The 25,880-nt window shown below is 40.1% G+C and overlaps 2 protein-coding genes across 4 annotated transcripts in view; one reads left to right on the top strand and one right to left on the bottom strand.

Moving 5' to 3' along the window:
- cntn3a.1 (contactin 3a, tandem duplicate 1) overlaps positions 1–5,482 on the top strand; it is an 81,534-nt gene extending 76,052 nt beyond the window's left edge. For 2 of the 3 annotated variants that reach the window (XM_089010211.1, XM_089010202.1), the window contains exons 20-23: positions 617–803; positions 2,418–2,530; positions 3,853–4,021; positions 5,083–5,482. In XM_089010211.1, coding sequence (XP_088866337.1) covers positions 617–803; positions 2,418–2,530; positions 3,853–4,021; positions 5,083–5,174 — 561 coding nt within the window. In that variant the 3' untranslated portion in view covers positions 5,175–5,482. The remainder of the gene's footprint in view (positions 1–616; positions 804–2,417; positions 2,531–3,852; positions 4,022–5,082) is intronic. The other variant, XM_089010219.1, reaches the window with a different exon arrangement.
- A 1,599-nt stretch (positions 5,483–7,081) lies between these two features.
- Positions 7,082–25,880, bottom strand: part of LOC148903876 (band 4.1-like protein 1) — a 37,181-nt gene continuing 18,382 nt past the window's right edge. Inside the window, exons 8-25 of the mRNA XM_089016057.1 lie at positions 23,465–23,683; positions 23,309–23,396; positions 23,081–23,233; positions 22,524–22,621; positions 22,016–22,191; positions 20,753–20,997; positions 20,321–20,359; positions 19,059–19,097; positions 17,451–17,606; positions 16,285–17,190; positions 15,394–15,444; positions 12,885–13,289; positions 11,952–12,167; positions 11,590–11,649; positions 10,798–10,887; positions 10,638–10,718; positions 10,288–10,401; positions 7,082–8,955 (exon numbers count right to left, since the gene is read on the bottom strand). Coding sequence (XP_088872183.1) covers positions 8,950–8,955; positions 10,288–10,401; positions 10,638–10,718; positions 10,798–10,887; positions 11,590–11,649; positions 11,952–12,167; positions 12,885–13,289; positions 15,394–15,444; positions 16,285–17,190; positions 17,451–17,606; positions 19,059–19,097; positions 20,321–20,359; positions 20,753–20,997; positions 22,016–22,191; positions 22,524–22,621; positions 23,081–23,233; positions 23,309–23,396; positions 23,465–23,683 — 3,142 coding nt within the window. The 3' untranslated portion in view covers positions 7,082–8,949. The remainder of the gene's footprint in view (positions 8,956–10,287; positions 10,402–10,637; positions 10,719–10,797; positions 10,888–11,589; positions 11,650–11,951; positions 12,168–12,884; positions 13,290–15,393; positions 15,445–16,284; positions 17,191–17,450; positions 17,607–19,058; positions 19,098–20,320; positions 20,360–20,752; positions 20,998–22,015; positions 22,192–22,523; positions 22,622–23,080; positions 23,234–23,308; positions 23,397–23,464; positions 23,684–25,880) is intronic.

Raw genomic sequence — 25,880 nt, 5'->3', positions numbered from 1 at the left:
TTTTTTCCCTTCCACGGCGGGTCAGCATTTGCCTTTTGTACAGCTGCCTCCATTTTAAGCTCAGATAACTCCAGACCCATATAACTTAGGAATTAACTATTTATTTCCTGATGAAAGAAGAGAGTCTAAGGTTTCTAACGTTGTACTGAATGTTTATGTTGTCCCAAAACTCAATATTCTGTGGGTCCTGGAATTGGAGTGAAAATGACAAAAACCCTGGCACTGGAGTGGGCACATTTTTACACATTGTCTGGCAGTGAGTTCAAGTGTTAAAAAAAAGTCAAGTTAAGTGAATTTTAAATTTCAATTTTCAATGTTAATTCCATTTTTTATATGCGTATTTCAAATGAACCAAAACACATGACTAAGATAGCTGAAATTAAAATTTAAAAAAGCAAATGGGAAACACAGAATGGCTCTCTGAAATGTATTTCAATTAATTGCTGTGATACTGAACGTAAAGAAGGTCCGCCATGTTTGGCCCCTACGACATTTTCAATTCACCAAATCTGGCCCCCTTTGCAAAAAGTTCGAACATTCTATATGTCTATATGTGGTTCACAGATGTGGGGCAATAATGTGGAGTTTTTATTGTGCTGGATATATATTTTTTTAGTTGCAGTACTGGGGGCTAAAGGAGAAACGGGAGTCGGCCGGTGTGATTAGGACGGTGGGGAATAAGACTTCAGTGCGCATCAGGGATCTGGAGGGCAGCAGTACCTATTTGATATCTCTGCGGGCTTATAACAGCGCTGGAGTGGGTCCGCAGAGCAGCATTGTCAATGTCACCACCAAGAAACCTCGTAAGAACTCCTTTTTATATATAACATAGCTGCCCCCCCCAAAAAAAAAAATATAATAATGAATGTGTGTGTATGTGCCCTTTTTTTCCTGCCCGGGCACTGTGTATTTTTTTATATTGGGAATAGAAAAAAAATGATGGCTGAAACCTTTTTATGGGTTGTGTGTTATATCGTTATTTTAGATGACAGAGAACACAAGATAAAATATTTTCTTCCCAGAGTATAACACCGTACTTGAATCCAACACGAGTCAGTTGGGAAGTTGAAACAAACATAGTCTGCCCCTTCAACACTTCACAATGCTCTTCTGAAAGCAAGCCGGTCTTCCGAGTCTTGTTCAATACCAAATGGATTGTGAAGATCAGTGAAATAGCTCTAAAAATATACAGTAAAGTCTCGTTATATCGATATTCTCGGGAGTCAGAAAAAATGTCGATATAACCGGACTATATATCCGATCCTGCGGCATGTATTTTTCTCCTTGCGTTCATAGAAATAGTATCGTAATAAGCAGTACTATCGATATAACCAATATCGATATAATGAGACTTTACTGTATATCTAAAATTATGCAACTTTTCCGGCATTCGACTTTTGGACTCCATCTTGTTTTTGGCTTGCAGCTCGTCAAAGTTAAAATCATCCACCAACTTGTTTGTTTTGTCAGTGTATTATGTCGCTCATTTAATGGACCGTCTCCTCCATGATGCAAATTTTATGCTTGAAGAGGATCTGGCAGTCAATGTTGGGCCGCACTGTCTGTGTACGTTTGTTTTGACACCATTTAGCATGTTGCAAAATGTCCGCGTGGCAACCGGGCCGTTACTCTGAAGATGGACACGTCCCACAGCTTTATTCTCTACTTGACATTTGGGCAGGATATTTGGAAGTTTTTAGTTTTTGTCAAAAACAGCAAATTGGATTAGCCTTCATTATTCTCACAGTGGAGAAATTTACATTTCACAGCAGCAAAGTGATGAAACTCAGAGCAAAGGAAAGAAAGAAGTAGAAAAACAAAATACAGGAGCTGGTGTAACGCAGCCACTCTTGCGGCGCCATTGTTGAAGTCAAAACAACAAAAATAACTAAATAACAAATAATGTGACACAACATAAAAGACACGGACAGCCATTCAATCTTCAGAACTTTCTTTGTTGTATGAAGCAGTTCTAGATAAAAGTGGAGAGGATCAAAGTGTCCTTTTCAACAGTGAATCAGGGACGTCATGCTGGAATATGCATGTCTGCTACAAGCTAAATGTTGAAAGCAAACATGAAGCTGTAGCATCCATTGCCGAAAAGGGATTGTCTCACATTTCCTGCCCCACCTAGATCCGCTTCAATTCCAAGTTGCGACAGTTCCACATACATACATAAATGATGACATTTGTGACATCTGTGAACTAAGATGTGTCGTCACCCTTTCCCTCTCAGCATTTGTACTGACACAACACCTGCCTCGCTGCTCAACTGTTAATGAGAAATATCCTTCATGCCAGTTGGTTCTTGACTTTAATGCTTATTGACTGGCTTGTCTTGTTTTTTTTCACCCTCACCCCCCTCCCGCTGCCGCCTCTTCTCCTCCCCTTTCTGACTTTCTCCCTCCCCCCTCTAGCGCCCAGTCAGGCTCCCATCAAAATCATGTGGAACACTTCCAATTCCAAGGTTATCCTGCATTGGGACCAAGTCCACGCTCTGGACAATGAATCTGAAGTAACGGGTTATAAGGTAATAAGGGGAAAGCTTTGCACTTTACCAACAAGACTTATTGATTGTGTTTTATGGCCTGGAGGACTGTGGCCCAGCTGCAATAATCAAAATAAACGCGTAGGAGGGTTTGCCTCACCCCACCTAAACGTTATGCGTACACTTTTGCAACTCATAAAACGAAATACAGTAATCTCCGACAAAAACCAAAACTATATGCAGTAAAGTCTCGTTATATCGATATCGGTTATATCGATAGTACTGCTTATTACGATACTATTTCTATGAACGCAAGGAGGAAATTTACATGCCGCAGGATCGGATATATCGATAGTCCGGTTATATCGATATTTTTTCCGACTCCCGAGAATATCGATATAATGAGACTTTACTGTAAATGAATAAAACGTGACGCACCCCAAAATTTATTTTACAATTACCGATATGTACTGTATAGTCCTTACTCTAAATATACTACAACCAATGACCCCCAAACTGGTCAACATTGTTTTAAACTCATGTTACATTTCTCTTGAAAAATAAATGCCTGGCTAATTATTTAATTTCAATAGTTCGAGGTGAATGCATCAAGACTCTCTGCAATTTCCACTAACAACCCAGGTTACACCAATCTCCTACCCGACACACAAAGGTTGTCTTTCGGTGGAGATGTTTTAAATGAACATAAATCTGTGACCTCAAACTTGACATCTTGCCTATTTAGACATGACTTTAGCTGCATCCTGTGACATTTTAGGAAGTTTCGGAAAGTGTACAAAGTACTATGCTGAATAGTTACTGTACTTTGTTGTACTGTTTGCAATCGTATTGCGTTCAACTACCATGGCCCAGATTTCCCACAACGTGAATTTGTGAGGACCGTATTTTCCACACTGTAAGGTGCATGGAAAAGCATTCCATTTTCTCAAAAGCCGACAGTGCCCCCTTATTATTCGACGCACCTTCTATATGATCAACATTCCGATTTCTCGGACGTGTTATTTGAAATGCTGTGCAAGGCCCTTCAGCGGCCGTGGATGTGCAACATAAAGAAAACCATTTTATTGTATTGTATTCTCTTTAGTATATCTCCATCTAGTGTATACATAGTGCAACCACAGACACTATTGTAGTCATGTGAAATGTGCTGCACCTAATACTCCCAAGCACCTTATAGGGTGGGAAATATATGTTGAGACTAAATAATTATTATTTTACTTCATATACGTTTTTTGTTATTCCATTTTTGCTTATGTGGCCTGCCTTGACTCATAAGGTTAGGAAATACTTCATAATATTTTTCAATGTTTGGGAACCAATATGATATTGTGTTCATTCCATAGGTGATGTACAGCCAAGACAAACACAGCCATCCCAGTGTGGTGGAGACCAACACTACGTCTTTGGAATTGTCGCTTCCCGTTAACGAAGACTACGTGATCCAGATCAAACCTTTCAGTGAAGGCGGAGAGGGCATCAGCAGTCGCCAGATTACAATCCCCAAAATAGCAGGTTGGCCAATCAGCTGATACATGACACATGAAACTATCTATCTATCTATCTATCTATCTATCTATCTATCTATCTATCTATCTATCTATCTATCTATCTATCTATCTATCTATCTATCTATCTATCTATCTATCTATCTATCTATCTCTATCTCTCTATCTTTCTCTATCTTTCTCGGTCGGTCGGTCCGTCTGTCTGTCTGTCTGTCTGTCTGTCTGTTTTTTCTCAATACAAAACATCAGAAATATGGATACACGATTGATCCCTCCTTCCTCCCACACCTTTTAAATTAGTTATTTAATATTTGCAGTGAACCTTAACAATAAATAGTAAATATAGAAGATTGATGAATGAATACATACATACATACATACATACATACATACATACATACATACATACATACATACATACATACATACATACATACATAAATAACATTTTTTTCTCAAGATTCTTTAAGTTGTAGTAGAGCAAATTCACCCATTTACAGATTCAGAGGTAACTCAAATATTATTAGTGTGTGTATGTACATGTATATGTATATATGTATATACATTTTTCCAACTGTTACATAAAAAAACATTTGGATGTCCCTAAAATTATGCTTGATACACTAGTGCCACCAAGTGGCTCAAGTAACACATCCCCATATATGCTTTCTGATACATACTTGCACTATTGAACAACACAACTCACTTCAACTGCCGGATTGAATTCATAACTAAAAAAATAAATGATCAGCTTTCACAAAGAACAATCATACTTATTTAAGATTGTTCATTTCAGAAAATTCACACAATGTTGTTACCCGAAAGGACTGCTCCTCCCCCAATCAGATTCAAACATTTCGATCATGTTGTTGTTAAAGCGCTATATAAATCAATATGTATTGTATTGTATTGTATTGTATGTTGTGTATATTACCAACTGAAGCATCTCTCAATTTTACATCAACCAAAACCAACAACCCAAACATGGAGGATGGTAATCTTTGAACAGTTTGGAAAAAGCTCTCGCCTTAAATCTCACTCGCTACATGCATTTGTGTTTGTTGTAAGACTCCTTCGCCGCGGGAGCCACTTCAGTATCTTCACCACTTCCTGTTGCCAACCTCGCCGCTGTCATCCTCACAGCCAGGACCGTGCTATGACCGATGTTTGCAAGAAGCCGAGTGCCACAACCTAACATCCAGACAATGAGTTGGCATTGTAAAAGACGAGAAGGCCCGGAAAGCGTCACCTCCGCTTTCGCCTGCTTTCCACCCAACTGCGTCTTTTGTCCTCTCCTCGCTGCAAAATATCAATTCGTGAAGAACGTGAAATTGACCTGCAGCCATTTTGGATGTGTTTTTCTTCTTTCCTTGCTTCTAATATATGGATAGTGTCATGTATTGGAAGTTGTGTACTCGTGAGACTTTTCCTGGATTTGCATTCTGGAATGTGGGGACGAGAGGGACTTTTAAACAAAAAAATGGAAACAAGTGACTTTCTTGTTAAGTGCGCTTTACTATCAAATTCTTCTTGCTCCATTTCAACTGAGTTTTGGAAGACAAAAAAAATAAAGAAATAGTTGCTCATTGTGGGCGAAATAAGTCAGCCCATTGCCCTTTGACAAGCTCCAATTTGGGACTTCTGTGACTTAACTTGGATATTAGCGATGCTTTTTTATTTTGTTTGTTTCTTTCCAGGCTGCTACCAAGCAGCCATTAAAAAACAGACTCGAACCAAAGTTGTGATTCAGAGATGAGACAAGGCTAAAACTGCCGATGGTGCGAGCGCTGGTGAATCGATGTCTTACCTCTTTCCTCCATGTCTCCTCCTCACCAAGTGCAGTGACGGCACGCTGAGAGTTGTGCACTCGATGTATGGAATCCTCAGGTCCCAATTGAGCCTTAAAAGTCTTCTAATTAGGATCCGCATTGTTGTTGTTCCTTAGCAGTTCCATTCATTTATAATCCTTGTTTGTTTCTCCTTGTCGTATTTGCGTGTTATATGTACTTTGGGGCAACGTGGGCTCAAACAACTTTCCTCATGACGAGAGACTTACCTTTTTGGGTTGCTTAAGAAGTATGGAGTTTTATTTATTTATTTTTATGCTGTTATTTGGATTGGTATTGGCAAAACTGCTGGAGGGTCCACATGGTTGAACAAGCTTTTAATAAACATGATGCCGTTTTCCTGCTCAGTCCCTTCCTCTGAACTAAGGACAGTTGTCTAGGCGCTTTCTTTGTCTTAACAAAACAATTGAAAATGTTGATAAAATGCCTGATGTGCTTCTTCTCCATTAGTGTACAATGTTTTCTTATATATATATATATATATATATACAATATATATATATATATATATATATATATATATATATATATATATATATATATGCTTCTTCTCCATTAGTTTACAATGTTTTCTTATATATCATATATTTTATATATATTATATATATATATATATATATATATATATATATATATATATATATATATATATATATATATATATATATATATATATATATATATATATAAGAAAACATTGTACACTAATGGAGAAGAAGCACATCAGGCATTTTCTCCCAAAAATTGTCATAACTAAAAAAATGTTAAAATAAAATACTTATATATTGCAATACTGTATTTAAAATTTATAAAATTTATAAAATTATATTAAATATGTCTTTAAAAATATATCCATCCTGAAAAATTATGTCATAAATAAATGATAAATATCTATTTATATAAAAGATTTATTTTAGTATAGAACTACATATGTTTTTCATTTATTTATGACATTTTTTTCCTGTCTACATGTGCCCTATTACTGTAGTCTTGTGTGCAGGTAGAAAGAGGACATTTGCGCCGTGGTGGAAGTGAACACCTTATTTCTGGCAAATGTAAGCTGCTCTACTTGTTCCCTTTAAATTGACACAGGAGAGGCCAGTCTTGACCTGATATCATGGGAAAAAATTATAGCAAGCTTTCACAGACCATTTCAAATGATATGGGGGTGGGTGATTTTTACACATGGTGTAAGTCCAGGCAATAAGGGTAAAGGGCAGTCAGGTTTCTTGTCTTGTTTATTTGTTTGAGAGGAGCGCGAATACAATGTACAGCAAAGACACGGCACGACTTGAAGGACAAGCACTGCAGTAGAGATGAAGCTGCAGAGGACGTCGGAGTGCAGAGGGCACTCATATCCACAGCATCTGCAGTCGCTCCCAGGAACAGTGAAGGACAAGCACGTTCCTGTCACATGCACCAGATGATCCAGTATGATTGACAAGTAGATGACAAGTTCAAGTGCACGGTGTTGATGCGAGGCTCTCTTTCTTTACGTTCCCTCAACTGTCCATCAAACTCACGGCAAGAACTTCACGTCTTCACTGACCTCGACAATAACTACAAAGTACACGGTATCTTTCTTTGTTTTTTGTCCATCTTCCATTCCGTTCACGGCACACAACGGAGCTACACCACATGTGAGCGTTTTATACCTCGTGACAAAAGAAAAAAAAAGATTACAACTGTTATCAGTCACATGATACAAACTTTTGCACATATTCAGGGTATGAGAACGCAAATCCTGAGGCCCTATCAACACTCTGGCACTTGAGTCATTACATTTCTATTTTAATAGAAAAAAAGTTTCACAAAACTCATCCCGTTGAACTGATAAGTGGCGCACGGCATGCCCATACGGTTCCCAAAAAATTCAAATCAGAGTGCGGCACATTGTGGGATCAGATGCAACAATTTTGATGAAATGAATGAAGCATAAAAAAATATTCAAAAAGGTGGAACCGCAACAGTGCATACTGTTATTTTCATTCCGGAAGGGAAACAATGCATATTCAATGCAATAAAAAAATCAGGGGAAAGTCAGCTGTGAAGAAACTCCCACGTTGATTTTATTCTGCAATAATCGTTTTTTTTTTGTGTTTTTTTTTTTGAACATCGGGAAAATTTGCACTTTATTTGGGTCAGCACTTTTCATTTCCCGTCAGGAAGTTAAAAACCCTCCTTAAAAACGACACAACTCATTTTGGATTGCAATTCATTTGACCTCTGCTTTTTTCTGTCATGATCAGGAATCTGCATCCGTTGATTTAAACGCATGACTTGTTGAAACGCAATAATGCAAAGCTGTTGAGCACAAATCCTTTTACAGAAACCCAGTGATGATCTGCATCTACTCTACACAAATATGCAGTTGAGCTCCTGAGGCTGCGAAAGAAGTGAAGGAACTTGACCCCCTGTTTTTAAACATGCTGGTACTGTTACCGTATGGGAATAGGAAGCGCCTATGTGACTCGTGATTTGTAAACCCAAAGGCAGAAATTGTTTCAAAGTACAATCTATCAAGTTGCAATTAGTAGTTACATTCACACACGCTAAATACAGGACAGGACAACCCAAAAATCAAATTAGCTGTTGGGCCTTGAATGCACGTCGGGGGGGATGTTCTTTTCGATTCAAGTCAACGCGGAACGATTTGTCCATTTCAATAGTCGTGGAAGTTATTAAATGCATTACGAATCAAGAAATATACACAGCAGGGGTTTGCGAACAAAGTTTTCTACTTCTACATACTGCTCCTAGTCTGTTTTTTTTTGGAAGATGACACAATGGACAAGGGCCCCATCATGGCAAAAATGAATCGAATCCCCTTGAAGTTTCAAAAGGAACCATGTTAGATTTTTTTTTTGTCACCCCATCTCTGGAAAGTTATCCACCACTCTCTGATTTAGTTTTCTTTGCAACATCACCTCAAAATATTCTGTCACAAAAATGCTAATCTTTTTCAAAAGAAATGATAAGAGGAGAAATTAGATTTTTAAAAAAGAGAGTTCGGTTTCCACTACGTTGAAGAGATGAGCGGGGATGCTGTCAGCTGGGGCGATTAGTCACAGCTTCTCATCCCAAGAAATCAAGACTGTAGGCAAAAATAGGAGAAAAGTGACATTTTTAGCGACGGGCTTAAACCGTGTGACATCAACTGGCTTGGACTAAACACAATAGCCGCTCAGTTATCGCTGTGATCAGTCGCACATGGCCTGTTCGGAAGCCTTATGCTGTTTGCGTACGAATAATACGCTGACAAATGAGTTGTGACGGTTACAAAACTCAATTTTTAAGCTTTTTGTTCCAAGCCATATTTTCTTTTTCATCGTAAGCATCAGAGAGACCACCAAAGATGCTAATCAAATCTGCCCAGCTTCTTCCAGATAAAAAATTTGATTCGGGCTCCAAATCAGCTCAATTAAATATATCTACATTTTACTGTATTATTATTATTATTATTATTATTATTATTATTATTATTATTATACATCTGTTTAATGAAGTGAGCCAGCTCACATCCCATCACAATCACTGGGCTGTATGTCCCAACAACCACACACACACACTAACACACCAACAAACACACGTACACGCACACACACTTTCCTCGCAACTTCAAAAATCAATGATGAGTCTCATTTTATAAGACAATGATGTCATCGCACACACAGATTTTGATCTAATGACAGCTCTAATGTAATAATTTAACCACACACACACACACGCACACGCACACACACACACACACACACACACACACACACACACACACACACACACACACACAGAAACATTTGTATATGTCATTTGATGGGTCGAAGACACTCGTACCAACTATTTGGATACAAACATTATACACATTTTTCGCTGGGCTAATATGTTACCTTTTGCATATTAGCATATTTGACAATAAATCTGACTTGGACTTTGACTTTTTGACTTTAACTCATTCACTGCCAGACGTGCAAAAATGTGTCCACTCCAGTGCCAGGGTTTTTGTCATTGCCACTTGAATTCCAGGACCCACAGAATATTGAGTTTTAGGACGACATAAACATTCAAGTCAGTGTAAGAAACCTTAGACTTTCTTCTTTCATCGGAAAAAAAATGGTTAATTCCTAAATTATATGGGTCTGGAGTTATATGAGCTTGAAATGAGGATGGCTGGTTTATATAGCGCTTTAACCATAGCTGAAGCTGGAACATAGCACTAACATGGAAAAGGAGAAATGCTGCCCCTTGTGGAAAAGAAAAAACATTGCGAGAGGCCATGGCTAGCGCTTTATCAGCACCCAAGCATGAAAAAACAAAACCTGAACAAATTCGGGAATTGCGCTCTATGTCATATTTTCAAGTCCTGAATACATTAGTGAATGGCTGTGAATCCGCGACTTAGCACTTTTTTTTGCCTGGCTTCTTGTACCTCTGCCCCGTGTCGTTCCTCCATGGCTGATTCCGTTTCCCTAACAACCACCGCCTTGGTCACCTGCATGTCTGGATGCTGCTGCTTGGCCTCTTGGATTGCGATGGCCAGAGCCTGTCAGATCAAATCAGATGTGACGTCATGAGGAATGAGGAATCACGACACTGAGTTTAATCAGAATCAGAATCAGAATCAGAATCAGAATCATCTTTATTGCCAAGTATGTAGAACACACAAGGAATTTGTTTCCGGTAGAACACGCTGCACTAGTATCGTTGTCAAAAAAAACTGCTAAGTGGCACTATACAGTTCCATTTTGGCTACTGGTTGCGTGGAAGTGCCCGCTTCACCTGTTCCTGGTCCACATCATCGTCTCCTGTGATGATGATTCTCTTTTCAATCCTGGTCTCTGAGTAGCCCCCTTTTACCGTCTGCGATGAGGAAGACAGCATTTTTTTTCTGACAATATTCCGCATTAAATGATGTGCTTTGTGCATTTTGATTTTCTACCTTGGTAACCTGCGTGGTCGCCGATGTTACATTTTCGGTAACGAGGATAGGAGATCCAGATGATTCTCTACCAAGACTACCCATATGTACCTGTGTGGAAGGTGGGGGGGGGGGGTGATGGCGGGGATTGTACATGCTGTGTACCTTCTTTAAAATGTTTATGTCCATAAACATGTGTTCTCCACTGTGAGACTAATAAAGGCATATCCTATCCAATCCAATCCAATCCAATCCATGTTAGGTTTTCATGGAATATTTAGACATCAAAATGCTCAAAAATAAACACATTTTGTTTTTCTTGAGACACAAAATGATCAAAAGAAGGCCAAAATGTCCAATTTTAATCATTGCCCCCCCCCCCTTTTTTTTTGTGAAATCAAGAAAAAATTCCGCCTGGGAAAGTAATTTTAAGAGATTACCCAAACAGTGTTTTATATATCCCAGCATACACCGCGCATTACTTCTTCTACGGAGGAAGAAAATACGGTATAAATTGCAAACCCCAGCAACCACTGGTACCTCTTTGCATCTCAATTGTGTACGATAATGAAAACGTATATGAATTATACTGTAAATTGTTCAAATAAACAATCAGATGCCCACTTGCAATGTCATCATCATCACAATGGAAGAAAATGTTGACAATCATTGAAATGTTGTTTATGACTCATGTCATGAATCTCACTGAAATGTTTAGGTGTGCCTGTTGGCTGATCCAAGTGTTTGGATTTCGGAGGCAGTTTTAAACCGCGGAGAGGAGCCAGACGTAAAGTTGGAGATGTGCCTACTCACTGGAGACACACTCTGTCTTGAAGAGTAAGAGACTTCACTCAGGCCAGTCATTCCTTGATTCTGAAACAATAAATTTAAGTTGAGGAAAGGAGAAAAGAAAATTTCCCTCTCACGACTCAAATCAAGTCAGAGTCTTCGAGTCAAACTAACGATTGCATCATGAAGATGACGAGACAAGAACAATTAATACAATAGATAATATTTCATCACTTAATCAGTTTGAATTGCAAAACATTACAGACGACTAAAGTGTGATTGTAATCCATGATGCTTCCATCCATTTTCATCGCGTCCCAGGAAGCTTGAGGGGTAAAAAGGCTTAAGGACCCAGTCATAACAATATAAGGCTTGTCCCAACTAACCTGATCTGAAAACTCCACAATGGTGGTTGTGACCTCGGACCCATTGGGCTGGGTCTCTGTCCTGATGTCCGTCTTCCTCACCGGCCCGATGACATCACTGGCTTCCCGACTCAAAGGCGTGGCGCTGGTGACCTGACTGGCTTCCTTGTGTGACTGCTCCCTATCCACTGAAGAGGACACCGGTACCGACCTCTTGGGCTTTTTAGGCACTACAGGCTTGGGAGGAATATATAAAGTGAAATGTTGTTACTGAATATAAAAACAGACAAAATATGGACACTTCAACTTCATACACCCTGTGACCTGATAACACGATAACCTGTCCACTGTGGTAACTGCTGAATGGGTAATGCCATTTGTTATGAACTATTTAACTACCTACAAAGCTACCTATGTACCTACCGACCTAGGCACCTACCAACTTACCTACCTACCCATCTACCTACCTACCTACCAACTTAACTGACCGACTGACCTACCTACCTACATACCTACCTACTTACCTACCTACATACCTATCTAACTACCTACCTACCTTCCTACCTACCTACTCACTGTACCTGCCTACCTACCTTCCTATATATCTCGTCAGATCTCTCTCTCTCTCTCTCTCTCTCTCTCTCTCTCTCTCTCTCTCTCTCTCTCTCTCTCTCTCTCTCTCTCTCTCTCTCTCTCTCTCTCTCTCTCCTCTCTCACTCTGAGAGATATGCAGGTAAGTTTATTGGTATTTCACCTGGGGCAAGTGGTGGGGTAGGCATAGGCAGTAAATTTTGGTACCACAAACCAAGGGACTCTGTATTTTTTTGACAAACCGTCCACAATCTGCTTTTGGGTTACAATCCGTCAGTTGATAAATATCTGATTTAAAGGAGGAAAATGTTTTAAAAAAGAGTGACCAAACCTGAATGGGGGGTGAGAACAGATGTAATGTACCTGCACGTCAGACCGCTTAGGTTCCATCCGAACTTCTTCGACTTGGACGTTTTTAGCGGGAGGGCTGCCACTGGCTTCTGCCAACACTGGAACCGCAGAAACCCAAGGAGGCGACTGCTCTGAGAGGCCTTGGTGCTGGAGGAAGTCTATCCCGAAGCGCAGCCCGCCGTCAGGCGACAAATCCCGTTCACCCAGCTCTGACATGCCCCGCGAGAACTCCTCCATGCCTGTGTGCAGGTCCGTGAGGACGGTAAAGTCGACCTCCGCCTCCAGGCTGGAAGTGGAGCTGACGGTGATGCTGGAACATTTGCGCTCGATGCCCAGATGGGTTTCCTTCAAGTATGAGATGTCATGGTCCTGATCGTCCTCAGATACTGAACCCAGACGTCTCTCCCAAGGCTCTCGCTACACAGAGAGTCCAAGTTATTGGCCTGTGATGAAGCTAAGAAAAACTAACCGGCTGAAATTCTGAAGTATGAAGTATTCCTGCACTGAGGTAACGATATTACACACATATATTGACAAGTATCCTAAACTCACATCACTCCCTATCATTCTTGCGACATGAAACCATATAAAACTTTGTAAGAATAACTTAATATGTAATATTTCGTTCCTGGTAAAGGATGTATTTATTGTCAAATTTTCTCAAATTTGTTCTCAATAGACTTTATTTTAATGACATTTTTAGTTTATTTTGTCATTTAAAAAAAATACCTCTATAGTTTTTTAGATCATATTTAAGACATTGTTTTTCCTTTTCCTTCGGACCTGTGGGGCGTTGTGCGACACTGATTGGATGATGACAAATGTGGCACGGGAATATAAATATGCTGCGGGAATTAGCATATCGTTGGTTGAAAAAAGAAACATTAGTGAAGCATAATTAATCGGTCGCTGTAGCTACAGACAACACCAGGCTACTAATTTGACAACGGTAGAAATGAACCACGCTAAATGCTTGACATCCGTTTCTCTTTCTCAGTTAGCATCACAGAGCAGCTGCTACCCATATGCCACGGAAAATGACCGAGTGTTGCATCTTCACGCCATGTCACGTCAACACCTCGACTTGTTTTCACGGTATTTAACATGGTTTTCACGTGTGAGCTCTTAGGCTCCTTGTGAGGATCTATAACAGGCACCGCATTTGGTTTTGACCATCGTTTATAGCTGAGCAGACCAATGAGCTCTCTGGTAAGATGAAAGCACAATTGCATCTTTAAAAAAAATATTTAAAAAAAATTGAGACAGACATTTGAGTCACATTTGTGCTGTTTTACAGGAAGCGCTAAGTGATAATGTAGACTGTTAGCTTCTCCCACAATCAGATAGCAAACTGGTCGCTTTCACATGCTTGTCAATTGTCATCAAACAGTAGCGCATTTGGTATTTTACACTATGCCTGTGTTTTAAAGAACAACCGATGTCTCTGGACAAGTTGTATCCATAATTTGTAAAATGGCTTCAAATGACTTCTACTGAGCGTATTTTAATAAGATTCCACCGCAACTAGCTATATTTTACGTTTTAACACTCGCGCTGAATATTCAGGAAGTCTTGTTTTTGAGTTGGTGACAAGTCCGTACGTGACGTCACTAAAGGAACGCCCCTGACCAAAAAAAAAAGACACATTGTAGCAGTCCTTCCATCACGTCAATGTATTTTGCTGTACTTGTTTGGTCTGACAACCTCGTGTTGCACCCAAAAGCCGCCAGAAGAGGGCGTCCAAGCTCCATATAAGGAATTTATCAGCCTGTGGAAAGTGAGGTGGCCAGAGGAGGTTGCCATTTTGTGCCTCTTTTTTTGGGTGAGACATTTCCCCCAATGTCGCCTCAAAATGGCCCGAAATAAATTATTTAAGCGATTGCAAACATGTATGCTTTCCTCTTCAGAACTATTTGAATCATAATCATAACTGGATGTGTAACAAGAAAACATATTCTCAGAATCTGAAGCCATTGTTTTGATTCTCCAGCAATGCAAGACGTCTTGGCGTGACGTCACGAACTGCGGCCGGGACTTTCTGAAAATGCCCAATTCGCAGCTCATTTTTTTGCAGATTTTGGACACTTTGTCATTTTTTATTGGTGTTTTGCATTTGAATAAAAATATCATATTGCGTGTTTTGGGTATTTTAGATGCTATAAAACGTTTTTCTGATGTCAGTTAAAAAACAAAAAAGTGACGTCGTTTGTCCTTTAATTTCTTGTTTTTATGTCAAGGGTGAGATGTATTACATGCAGCGTTTGTTTTTAACATAAGGTAAGACTGTTTAACTTCTGCTTAAGCTATTATTACAAATATCCATCTATCCGTCTGTCTGTTTGTCTATCCATCTGTCCATCTGTCTGTCTGTCTAGCTAGCTAGCTATAAATATTTTATAATGGCGAGAGCTTTAACCCCATGAATAAATGTTCACATTTTAATTGAAAGCCTTTGAATAGAAACTGAAGGTAACACAGTCATAGAAATACGATCCCGGTACGATGCTCAGCGACGACTTACCGTGGAATCGCTGAGTGGCTCTTCGTGAATGGCAGGTGTTGGAGGGGTCTCCTACAAATGAATGGAAACAAAAAGCTGAAATTATTCCGCCACGAATGGATCAAAGCCTCAACTACATTCAGGACATTTCTACCTACGTGTCGTAAAATAATGGGACTTCATTCGAAAAACCATCACAAACACGAGTTGTGACATTGTTTTAAGTTTGCGATGAGTGTTTCTGGAATGCAGAAGTCATCAATTGATGTTTCTTTCTCAGACTGGGAGTGGTAAAGTAAAAATAAATACACAAGCATGCTGCAAATTTCTTCAAAATGTACCGTAATGCCATGCACTGAACTGTTCCCCCTTTTTATAAATTAAATAAATAAAATCATAATAATACCCATTTTCAGGGGAAAGGTATTCATTGGGAATGGGATGTATGAATGCCTAAACCCTGAATCATTTGGCAGCTCTGCGGACTCTGACCGTGTCGAATGGATGTTTATCGATTGTCTAGTGTTGCTACAGAGATGCCAAGGCAGGACCTTGAGTTTCACAGACCTCTCTCGACTATTTACGAATAGTTTTCGACGCAGGGATTATTGGGAAAAAGGCATTTTGGCACTCCTTGCAACAGCAGCACCCACAGATGTCAAGCTTTGCAGAAGGTTGGGGTGGGCAGGAAAAAAGACAGGAAAGCAAAAAGCTCGCTGGACCGTGGACAAGAATTAAGTTGATCAATGGCTTTTGCTTTCTGGGTCACATGAGTTGAAAAAGGATGAGCGTGTGATTTGTTTTTTTTGGGGATATTGTTGAGATGGCAAACACAAGATTTGCATGTGGTTGCGTCAAGCTCATGCAATGTTTAACTTCCCCATGATGGACAGGCGGGTTTTGGTGGTTTACCGCTTGTTTCCTCTTGGTGGCGTCTTGGTTGCTTCTGTAGTGAATGTGGCTGCAGTCAGTGTTGCCCTGGCGGTCTCGGGACCACTGCTTTTTCAGAGGGAGTGTTCGTGGGGGAACTGTTGGTAACCTAAATAGGAGACTTTCTGCGTTCACGTTGGCGTTATTTTGAGTATCTTCCGGGTTCTCTCTTCTTCTTGGAAAGGAGCTTTCTGCATCGCTAGATTGCCCCAAGTGTTGTCGTTGTCCTGGTCCAACGCTGTGATGGTATTTTTCAGCTGCGTCAGAATGCAGTCTTTTGTTATCCTCCTTGGTTGCCGCATCCCCGACCGGATCCCGCCCAAACTGGCTATGAGGGTTCACACAAAATCCTGTGTCTTTATTCAAAGATTTTTTGGATCTCTGTGGCTTGAGTGGAACGACTTTGGTGACATGATCAGAGTTCAAAGTTTTGTTGAACTCTATCAGTGAATCTTCAGAGCTCAGCCCTTCCATTCTTTGCATGTCTCTAGCGGCCCCTTTTCCTTTTGAGACCGAATCCAGAGTCTCCAAGGAGGAAGCAAAGTGTTTGGTTTGCACTCGGGGTACGTTCTGATCGTACTGGAAAAGCTTAACATCTCTACTCTGTGTTCCGCTCCCTTGTTCTGCCTTTGGGGAACCAAATCCATTTTCATGAATGTAACTCCTTGCGAATACAGAATTATGACCATTGTGAGTTGCCAAAGGATCATCCAGGGGGCTTTTGAGTCCCATTGCTCTTAAATCACTTTGAGGTGATCTCTCAGTCGGAGAGTTCCACGCTCCCCCATTTTCCTCAGTCCGAGGTGTGTCTCTAGCCAGATTCGAGTCGCAATCCAGCGCTTGTCCATTAGCATCCTGCTTCTCAATCAAATGGGCTTCACCGGTCGCCTATGTTGACAGAGTAAACAGTTAGCCTAGCGTAACACTCCAATGCTAGCCCATTTAACACTCAAAAGAGATTTTTCAAGACAAGTCAGAGAGGGAATGCAAATCACTTCCTCTGTCATTTATAAGGATCTGTTTTCCCCACTTATTCTTCAGTCCCCAGCATGTCGAACTTGGAACGACTGCACAAGACATTACAGGACACCTGGCCAAGCCAAATAGATCAGACAAAAAAAATTTCGGGAATCAAATCACATTCTTACTGGTTTCCGCTCTGGAGTTCCTCCAGGAGGAGTAGCAGAGCATGCACGTTTCTCCCTCTGGGTCATCTTGCTATTGGGTTGCCTCAGGGCCCGCTTCAGCTCGTTAATGCTGGCCTGGTGCTTCTGGAGAACATCTTCTGGCTTGTCCAAGAATTGCTGTTTACACAATGGAAGTCAAGGCTGAGTGACAAATACCAAAAAGATATTTTTCAGATATGTCTTCAAAATAAAATTAAACAGGATCTTTTTATGCTGTCCTTGAAAATACAGTCTTCCTCTCTCATGTGGAATGACGAAGGTCTCGTCTGTTTCGACTGTCATCGTAGCATAAACAAAATTGCAGCTTGGGAATGTGTTTTGCTCTATTGGAAAGTGGGGAAAACGCTTTCTGCCAACAATTTTATACAAATGGGAAATGTCTTGCCAACAATGCCTTGTTTCGAAGAAGCATGCATTTGTGGGATGAGCAGCGCGGCCGAAACATCATGGCCTTAGCCAAGGTACTGAAGTTGGTGTCGCTATTGACTGTTGTTTCCTGTCCTTTGGAGGATTGTATGACTTAATTCGCAGGAGTAACATCATGTAAAATTTAAAACAAGATCAAGACGTGATGGCAGCTGCACCACGTACAGTGGAAACTGAAGTTACAAAGCACCGCGTTGTTTCTTGCGCTATTTCACCGTTGTTGACTCTGTGCGAGACTATGCTGTTGTTCTCATGTTCATTCGACCTCAGAGTGATGTCAAGTTATGCTTGAAGAGGAAGTTGTGTGTCAACTGGAAGTTCCACTTTGGTGCACATATATTTGTTCTCTCAGCGGCCGCTTATACTGCGGCACTAAAATTTTACTGCACATACATGTCAATATTCATTGTATTGGAGTGGCTTTTAAACGAAAAGAAAAAAAAAACAACTAAAAAGCATAGCAGGAACAAGCACCAGCAACACACATGCACTTCGAATCACAATTCTTACATTTGCGGCCTCAAACTCTATCAAAAAATTGTAATCCACCAAGGAGAGAGAGAGAGAGAGAGAGAGAGAGAGAGAGAGAGAGAGAGAGAGAGAGAGAGAGAGAGAGAGAGAGAGAGAGAGAGAGAGAGAGAGAGAGAGAGAGAGAGAGAGAGAGAGAGAGAGAGAGAGAGAGAGAGAGAGAGAGAGAGAGAGAGAGATCTGGAACAGATAAATTGGGTTTCCTTTCATTTCAATTGGAAACGTTACCTCATCTTATGAACATTTAGTTACAAACACGATGATGGAACCAATCAAGTTTGAAAGTTGAGGTACCCTCAGTACTCTAAATTCAGGATCACGTTGGATAATCCGCCTTAGCCAAAACAACCGAGTGATGTACCTGAACCTAAAGCTGGTCACTAACCTGGAGGCACACACCCTCTCTACAATCACATATAGGAATGTTTAGCTTTATAATGTAACAGAAGCTCAAAACAAGAATCAGTAGCGACAACAAAATCAAGCAGATTGACATATTGTACAGCGGAACGTGTTTGGTACACACACTGAAGTGAAAATTATTATTTTTTTTGTGTTGTGTTCGAGCAGGACAAAAATTGATGGAAGTCAAATGTACAAAAGAAAGGCAAATACCTCCTGCTTGGGCCGAGTCGCGGCCAGATCCTTGTCCAACTGGGGAGCGAGCCAAGTGAGATGAGGCGTTTCAGGCAAAGAAGATGATGGTGTGATTTCATTTCATTAGTTTGGTGAATTTGCATGCAAGGGTGTAAAAGGTCAAGTCAAAAAAAAGAATACAAGTAGGCAAACACTCACACTGAGGTCACAAAATCATTTTCAATATTGGCTGATTGAATATTAATACACTCATTTGATTTCCGGATCTAACATGTTCCGAAAGACCACGTAACAAATGATTATCTGCGCATGGGATTGTAAATAAACACATTGGGGGTAGAAGGCTCCAATTAAAAGGCATGTTGATGATCAAAAATGAGGATTTTCAATGCTTGATGGTCAGAGAACCGATATTAGATCACTGGCGGGCGGGTGAGGGGTCAACCGCAAAGCTAATCAGAAGTACTTGAGGACCATCTGGTTGTAATGTGTGCCAATAAGTGTGCCCCCACCAAAAAATATGTCCCTTTAATGGAAGGGTATGTGTGCACCTGCTGTTTTCAGCTGTGATTTTGTGTTGTTGAAGTTTGGTCCTGTGCAGTTATCTCTGAAAAAAAAAATCACTTCCTTCAATGCAGAATTTTTAAGGTATAATTGTATTTGACCCTTATGTGCAATTCACTTGAATCAAATCATAATTTAAATTCTCGTTAAATACATTTTATTCTACTTATTTTATTGATTGCAATTTATTATATGAATATATTGAATTTATTGAATTTATTAAATGAATTTATCGAATTTATTAAACAATTATATAGCCATTTAATGAATAAATCACATTAAATGACAACATTTGAATTTTCTTCCCTATATAGAAAATCAATAAATTTGAAATTGACTGTTGAAAATGCAAAATTAATTTTTAATTATCTGAGAATTTGTACAATTGTGAATGACACAAAGTGTCAATGATTAACCAATTCACCCCCAAAAAATATTTTCAACTGAATAATAGGTTAGTTGTATATTAGTGACCCAGGATATATATATATATATATATATATTTTTTTTTTTTTGTTCTTCATTTTCTGTCCATTCATTTTGTTGACAGCTCACGGTGTCTGCATTGGAATGCTACAAAAATCGCCAGTTAAATAGAAAAAAAACATTCCTCTCAATGAAAAACAACTCTAAAAGGAGACAGGATGCAGACACGAGGTACGGAACGAGACCAACAACAACCACAACCACGCGCATAACACAATGGGCCAAAATACCTCTGGTTTCGAGTCTACAGGCGAGGCTGCTTCCTCGGCCTGAATGACAAGAAAACCCGGGAGGGGTCAGAGAAGAAGAGGGGGGGGGGGGTTAGCCTGAGGGGATGATGACATTAGAGCAGGGAGACAACAGAAAGTTTTCGGAGGTGCTTAAATGAAAATAAGCAGATTTGGGAGCAATTGAAGTGTCTCTTAAATGCCTCGAGAGGAGCTAAAAATACAAAACAAAACAAAAAAATGCAAGATTAGATGAAACTATAAAGAAAATAGGGAGGGTGAATATTGATGTTCAATGCAAATGAAGAAGATAAATGCTTTTATGGATTTGATTATTATAGATGTTGGTTAAAATCAAGGACGAGCCTTAGTACAAGATTCTGAGTAGTGTATCGACATAAAAACAGAGAAGAAATGTTTCCTTTTGACCCGTACCTTGAACTCCAAAGTCTTGCTGCATGTTGACATGCTCACACCGCAAATGTGCTCTGGACCTTGTTGCAGATCCAAGTTCTCTTCAAGGTCATGGTGCTGGTCATGGTCCAGGTCCGGATAGTGGTAGTGATCATGGTCTAGGTCAAGGCTCCCTTCTTGGTCCAGGTCTTCCCTGGACATGAACTGCGTTCGTTCACTTGAGCATCGCTGAGACAACTGGTCCAAACTGTTACCTAAAGCTGAAGCTGGTTGGGTGCCAGTGGCGGGAGGCATGTAAGGGAAGCGCAACTTGAGGCACTGATAAATTCTATTTGGCAAATAATGAACACATTTGTGTCATACATTTTCAATAAAGGAAATGACTAAGGAGTGGAAGATGTTTTTATTTCCCAAAGGATAAATCTTTCCACATTGACGGTTTCTTGACAGCAACAGGACATTTTTTTAGCACTAACCTCCAGAGTGCTGTTCATTGAGCGCTGTGAAAGCAGTCAAGCAAACACGCATGACCAGAGAAAAGATCTATTTGATCATTCCTGCCTGGAAAATTAATCATTTGTCATATATTACATGACACATTTCATTCATTTATAACATTGGTGCCATTGTTAAATCCAGCCATGCCAAGTTGAGAGCTTTGAAAGGCGCTTAAAATGTAATGTATTATTATTATTATTATTATTATTATTATTTATTATTTTATGAAAAATCTCCAATTGGTCCAGAATGCTGCTGTTTGCCTCTTGACGAGCACTCGTAAGAGTGAGCACAAGAGGGATGTTAGAGACGTATCTAGCATCCTTTTACTGGATCTCGATACATGTTAGTTATTTTTATCATCCTATTATTTACGTAAAAATCTTTAAATGGCCTCACTCCTTACCTCTCTGATGGACCTGCCCGGGGCCTCGGGCCTGCGGACTAGACATGCTTAGGGCGAACAATAACTATCCGGAGGCTCAGGCGACCTAGAGCCTTTTCTAATGCTTTTGGAATGACCTCACACTGAACATTTGGCAAGCCCCCTCGCTGCCCATATTTAAAACTTGTCTCAAAACTCATTTCTATTCTTTAGATTTGTTGATTTTTAGTGGGAATGTTTTGGTGATTTTTACCGTCTTATAATCTTGTTGTCTTCTTGTTTATTTCATGCACCCTGTAACCTGATAACACGATAGGCTGTACACCGCAGTAAAGGGTGTCCCATAAAAGGTTGGATGTCAACCCAAAACCAAGAAATGGAGGACAGATTATAGCTCTTACCCCCATCAATACTCTGGGACAGCAAGTACCTCTTGCTAACAGAACGGTCAAAGAGAGGAGCGGGCCTGTCGATCAGAGCACTGGCCTGTCTGGTTTGGGCTTGAGTTCGCCCACTGTAGCGGAACTTGGAGCCAATCACCAGGAAGCCCTTTGGAGGTGGCTCTGGAGATACCAACCTGTCACAACAAAGATTCTTGTTACAAATAAAGACATATTAAAAAAGCAAATGTATGACATTCAGTCCTGGAGTTCAGAGGATAAAATAAATGAGCTCCCAAATTCATATTGCCTAGCTTTGTATCGATTATTACCAATAGACAAATTCAATCGGCTTTCATTAAAGAGTCGAGGCTTGACTCGACCGTACCACTGGGACACTCGTTTTGACCCTAATTGCTTCAATACGGAATTACTGAAACGATTAATTAACGACTGATCAGGCCAATCCCTAGTACGGTTGTACCGTGCCATGCAACAGTGCAGAATAGGTGAACAATCCAAGTCATACCTGAAGAAGGTGTGGTGCTCAATGCAAACCTTCCACAGGCGCTTGGAGGCCCGATGGTTGGGCAACTTGAAGCCAATGGTGCTCTCAAACTGTTCATACTGAGCCGTGAGGGAGAAGGAGTGATGGATGGTGTAGGGTGAGGAAAAAGGAAGGGTGAGAAGAGCCAGTACGGAGGAGAAACACGAAGGGACAGTGTAAGGGTGAGCCGTGGTGACCCCAAAGCAAAGAATCTATTTTTTTGGTCTCTGAGACATGTTCTTTCGTGATTTCAATTTGTTTTCCGAAATAGAATCCTGACCTGACCGTCCAAGTAACTTGACTTGAGGATCAAATGAAGGAAAATCCACAAAATGGTTTTGGTATTCACCGTGAAAGAAGTCAATGAGACAGACTACCAACGGTGAAAACATGAAACGAAAAATTGGGGCCTAACTATGTGACCTTTGTTCCACTGACTCTGAATTTCCCAGATGCTGGAATTAAAGATCATGAGCCGATGTCAAGTACAATAGCAACGTCAAGCACCTTGTGAAAAGACCCAAGTGGTTGCTATCTACCTCTCCAGGACGGATCTTGATATAGAAATTGCTCCTCTTGTAGGAAATCTTGAGGATCTTTGGCCAGGCGAAGCGGTTGATCCTTAGACGGTCTCGGTAAATGAGCAAGCCATTAGCGCTCACGCCAAGCATGATGTCAATTCCCTCAGAATCCTAAGCGGCATGGGCAACAACGTGTGGTTTAGAACTATGGAGCGATTCCGTATTGTGACGGGTTTGTCTTTCTACCTTGGCGTGATGGAGGTCCACCCCGTACATCGAAAGCTTCTTTGCATTGTCTAGAAAATTCACTTCTGCCTCTGCTGGACTCATTCCTCTATGGGGGGATAGTCACAAATCAGTCCTCAATGAATCACTGGCAATTCGGTGGATGTGTGTGCAGACCTATAGTTACGATGCAGTTCCATCACCCTTTCTTCCAGCTCCCGTGTCTGATTCGGAGCAAAGCGAAAGTCAGCTACGTAATCAGGCCCGTGTTCCTCGGGCTCGTAGTCGCCCAGTTCAGCTTGAACAGTGTAGGAACCCAAGAGGGCATGCGTGACAAAAGAACAGGGCAATCGGCCGGACAGGATGTCATCCCTCAACTGCAAGCACAGGTAGTACCTGAAGGGTAAAAAAATACAGAGACATGTCAGGTTGAGCTTTCCGACTTTTTGTTTTTAGGCCAACTGAAAAACACACTTTCACATCAACAAAATCCATGGTTGCCAGTTTAGTTTAGCAAACGTTGAGAGTCTTGTGAGACTTCAACTCCAAGATTGTATTTATTGCAAATGTAATACAATTATATTTTGAGGGACATAAAATTCCAACCACAACAAATGCAAATGAGGAAAGTGTGATAGTTATCATACAGCTTGAACTTTGTTTTCACTTTATCTTGGGCTCAGAGAGGTCAGGGATTGGTAAATCACACATGAACGTGCAGAAATAAAAACTGTCGAGAAAAAAAGTGACATTTTTCATTCTCTGTTTTTATTGATTGTGGCATAAATCAATAAAAACAGAAAAAAATATCCTCTGACTGGAAAAGTGTCCTTGAGAGTTTTGAAAGGCACTTATAAATGAAATGTATTATTATTATTATTATTAGTAGTAGTAGTAGTAGTAGTAGTAGTAGTAGTAGTAGTAGTAGTAGTATAAAGATTAGAAGGGGCCTTCAGGGATTTTCCTATAAACATTGAAGTGAGAGTTTATCAGTCTCAATGCATTTTTAGGGGTGTTGCCTAGATTCTAGGACTGCCACTGGCTGTTACAATGATTGAAAGTTTAAATATGCCTACAGAACAAGCATGGAGCGTATCTTTTCCAAAGCATCTTCGCCATTTTATTTGTATTTCTGAAATTGGAAGTTTAACAGCGGCCGCACAGCTGTTTATGTCCAATTTAGTGGGTCCACGGGTAAATTGAAACCAATCCGCGATACATGGACACCCAGTATGTGAACATTGGTGTATCGCCCCAATAAAATGTGCCTCAAAGACAAGAACGGTGACCTTGGGGAGCAAACAAAACAGCACAAGCCACCTCTCAGTAATTGGATTGGATTGGATTTGCCTTTATTAGGCTAGTAATAATATAAATGAGAAGTCAGTGTATGATATAACGGAAGACCTTTGGAGAGCTTATATATCACCCAACCACACAGCAGATGTGGGCTTAGTCAGTGAACTTTTTAATGTCATGACTGGTCCAGAAATAATTTCACAGTCATCCATACTGATTATCTTGGCCACGAGACTACGTTCAGATCAGGAGAAAAAAGTCATAAGCACAGCTGTCAGTTCTGCCAAGAGTGACAACCCGATCATTATTTTGCAGTTTCAACCAATTCCAGTGAGGGTTCCTGCTTGTTCAAATAACCGCTTTGCTCACCGGGTCACATTGAAAAAAATAATATCTTGTGTAAGCGGAGTAATTCAAGAAGCATGGCGTTGGAGCTTTTTTCACCAATGGCTCACATCTTCCCTTTTTGAATAACCATCTATTATGATGATTTTTAGTGTAGAATTATTCGGACACTTTTACACAGATATTTTCTATTTTGTTTTACGTTTTGGTTCAATCCTGTAAAAAAATGGCAATACTGTGGTACCTCTACTTACTAATGTTTCTTCAGACAAAATTTTCCAATATTGCCTCTTGTTATGAAAGAAATTTCAGAATACAAAAGGTCAAAACACAATGTGGCCAGCGGTTTCGAGTTTCTTGAACGCAACTTAATTTTAGCTGCCCTGCCATTGGCCATTATGAGCATTATCCTCACAACCCATTGGGTAAGAGGGATATTTGCAATAGTTTTACATAAATGTGAATCACAGAGAAAATGTGTTCACCAGTCAAGTGATGGCTCACTATGCTGAAAAACATTTTCGACAAAAGCATTTGGTTCAGTTATTCAGCAAAAACTACAACTGGGAGTGCATGCGGACTGAATAGGGCCTAAAAAAAGATTAAAAACATTAAATGACCATAATTTGTATTCTTTATTTTTGTTTTTTGCATTATGCAAAACTCTCAGTTGTTGTGCAGTAATTGAATTGTATTTGTGACATATTTTGAGGCATTTTTATGGTTTATAAAACATTTTGTTTGAATTTTGGGGAGAACTTTGGAACGGATTGTGGCTTTTACATGGAAAACACGTCTCTACTTACAAAAATTTACAGTTACCAAATTTCACAGCACGTTCATTTGGTAAGTAGAGGTACCAATGTATGCCTAAATTAAGTGATGTCCATTCATTGTGGACTTTAGCAAGGTACAGGATTGATCTGATTTTTAATCCTTTGCACTTCTG

Source organism: Hippocampus bargibanti, linkage group LG01 (genome assembly GCF_051943395.1).
Source record: "Hippocampus bargibanti isolate YZ-2025 linkage group LG01, ASM5194339v1, whole genome shotgun sequence".
In the NCBI taxonomy this organism is placed as follows: Eukaryota; Metazoa; Chordata; class Actinopteri; order Syngnathiformes; family Syngnathidae; genus Hippocampus; species Hippocampus bargibanti.
This window is presented reverse-complemented; position numbering and strand designations above follow the sequence as displayed.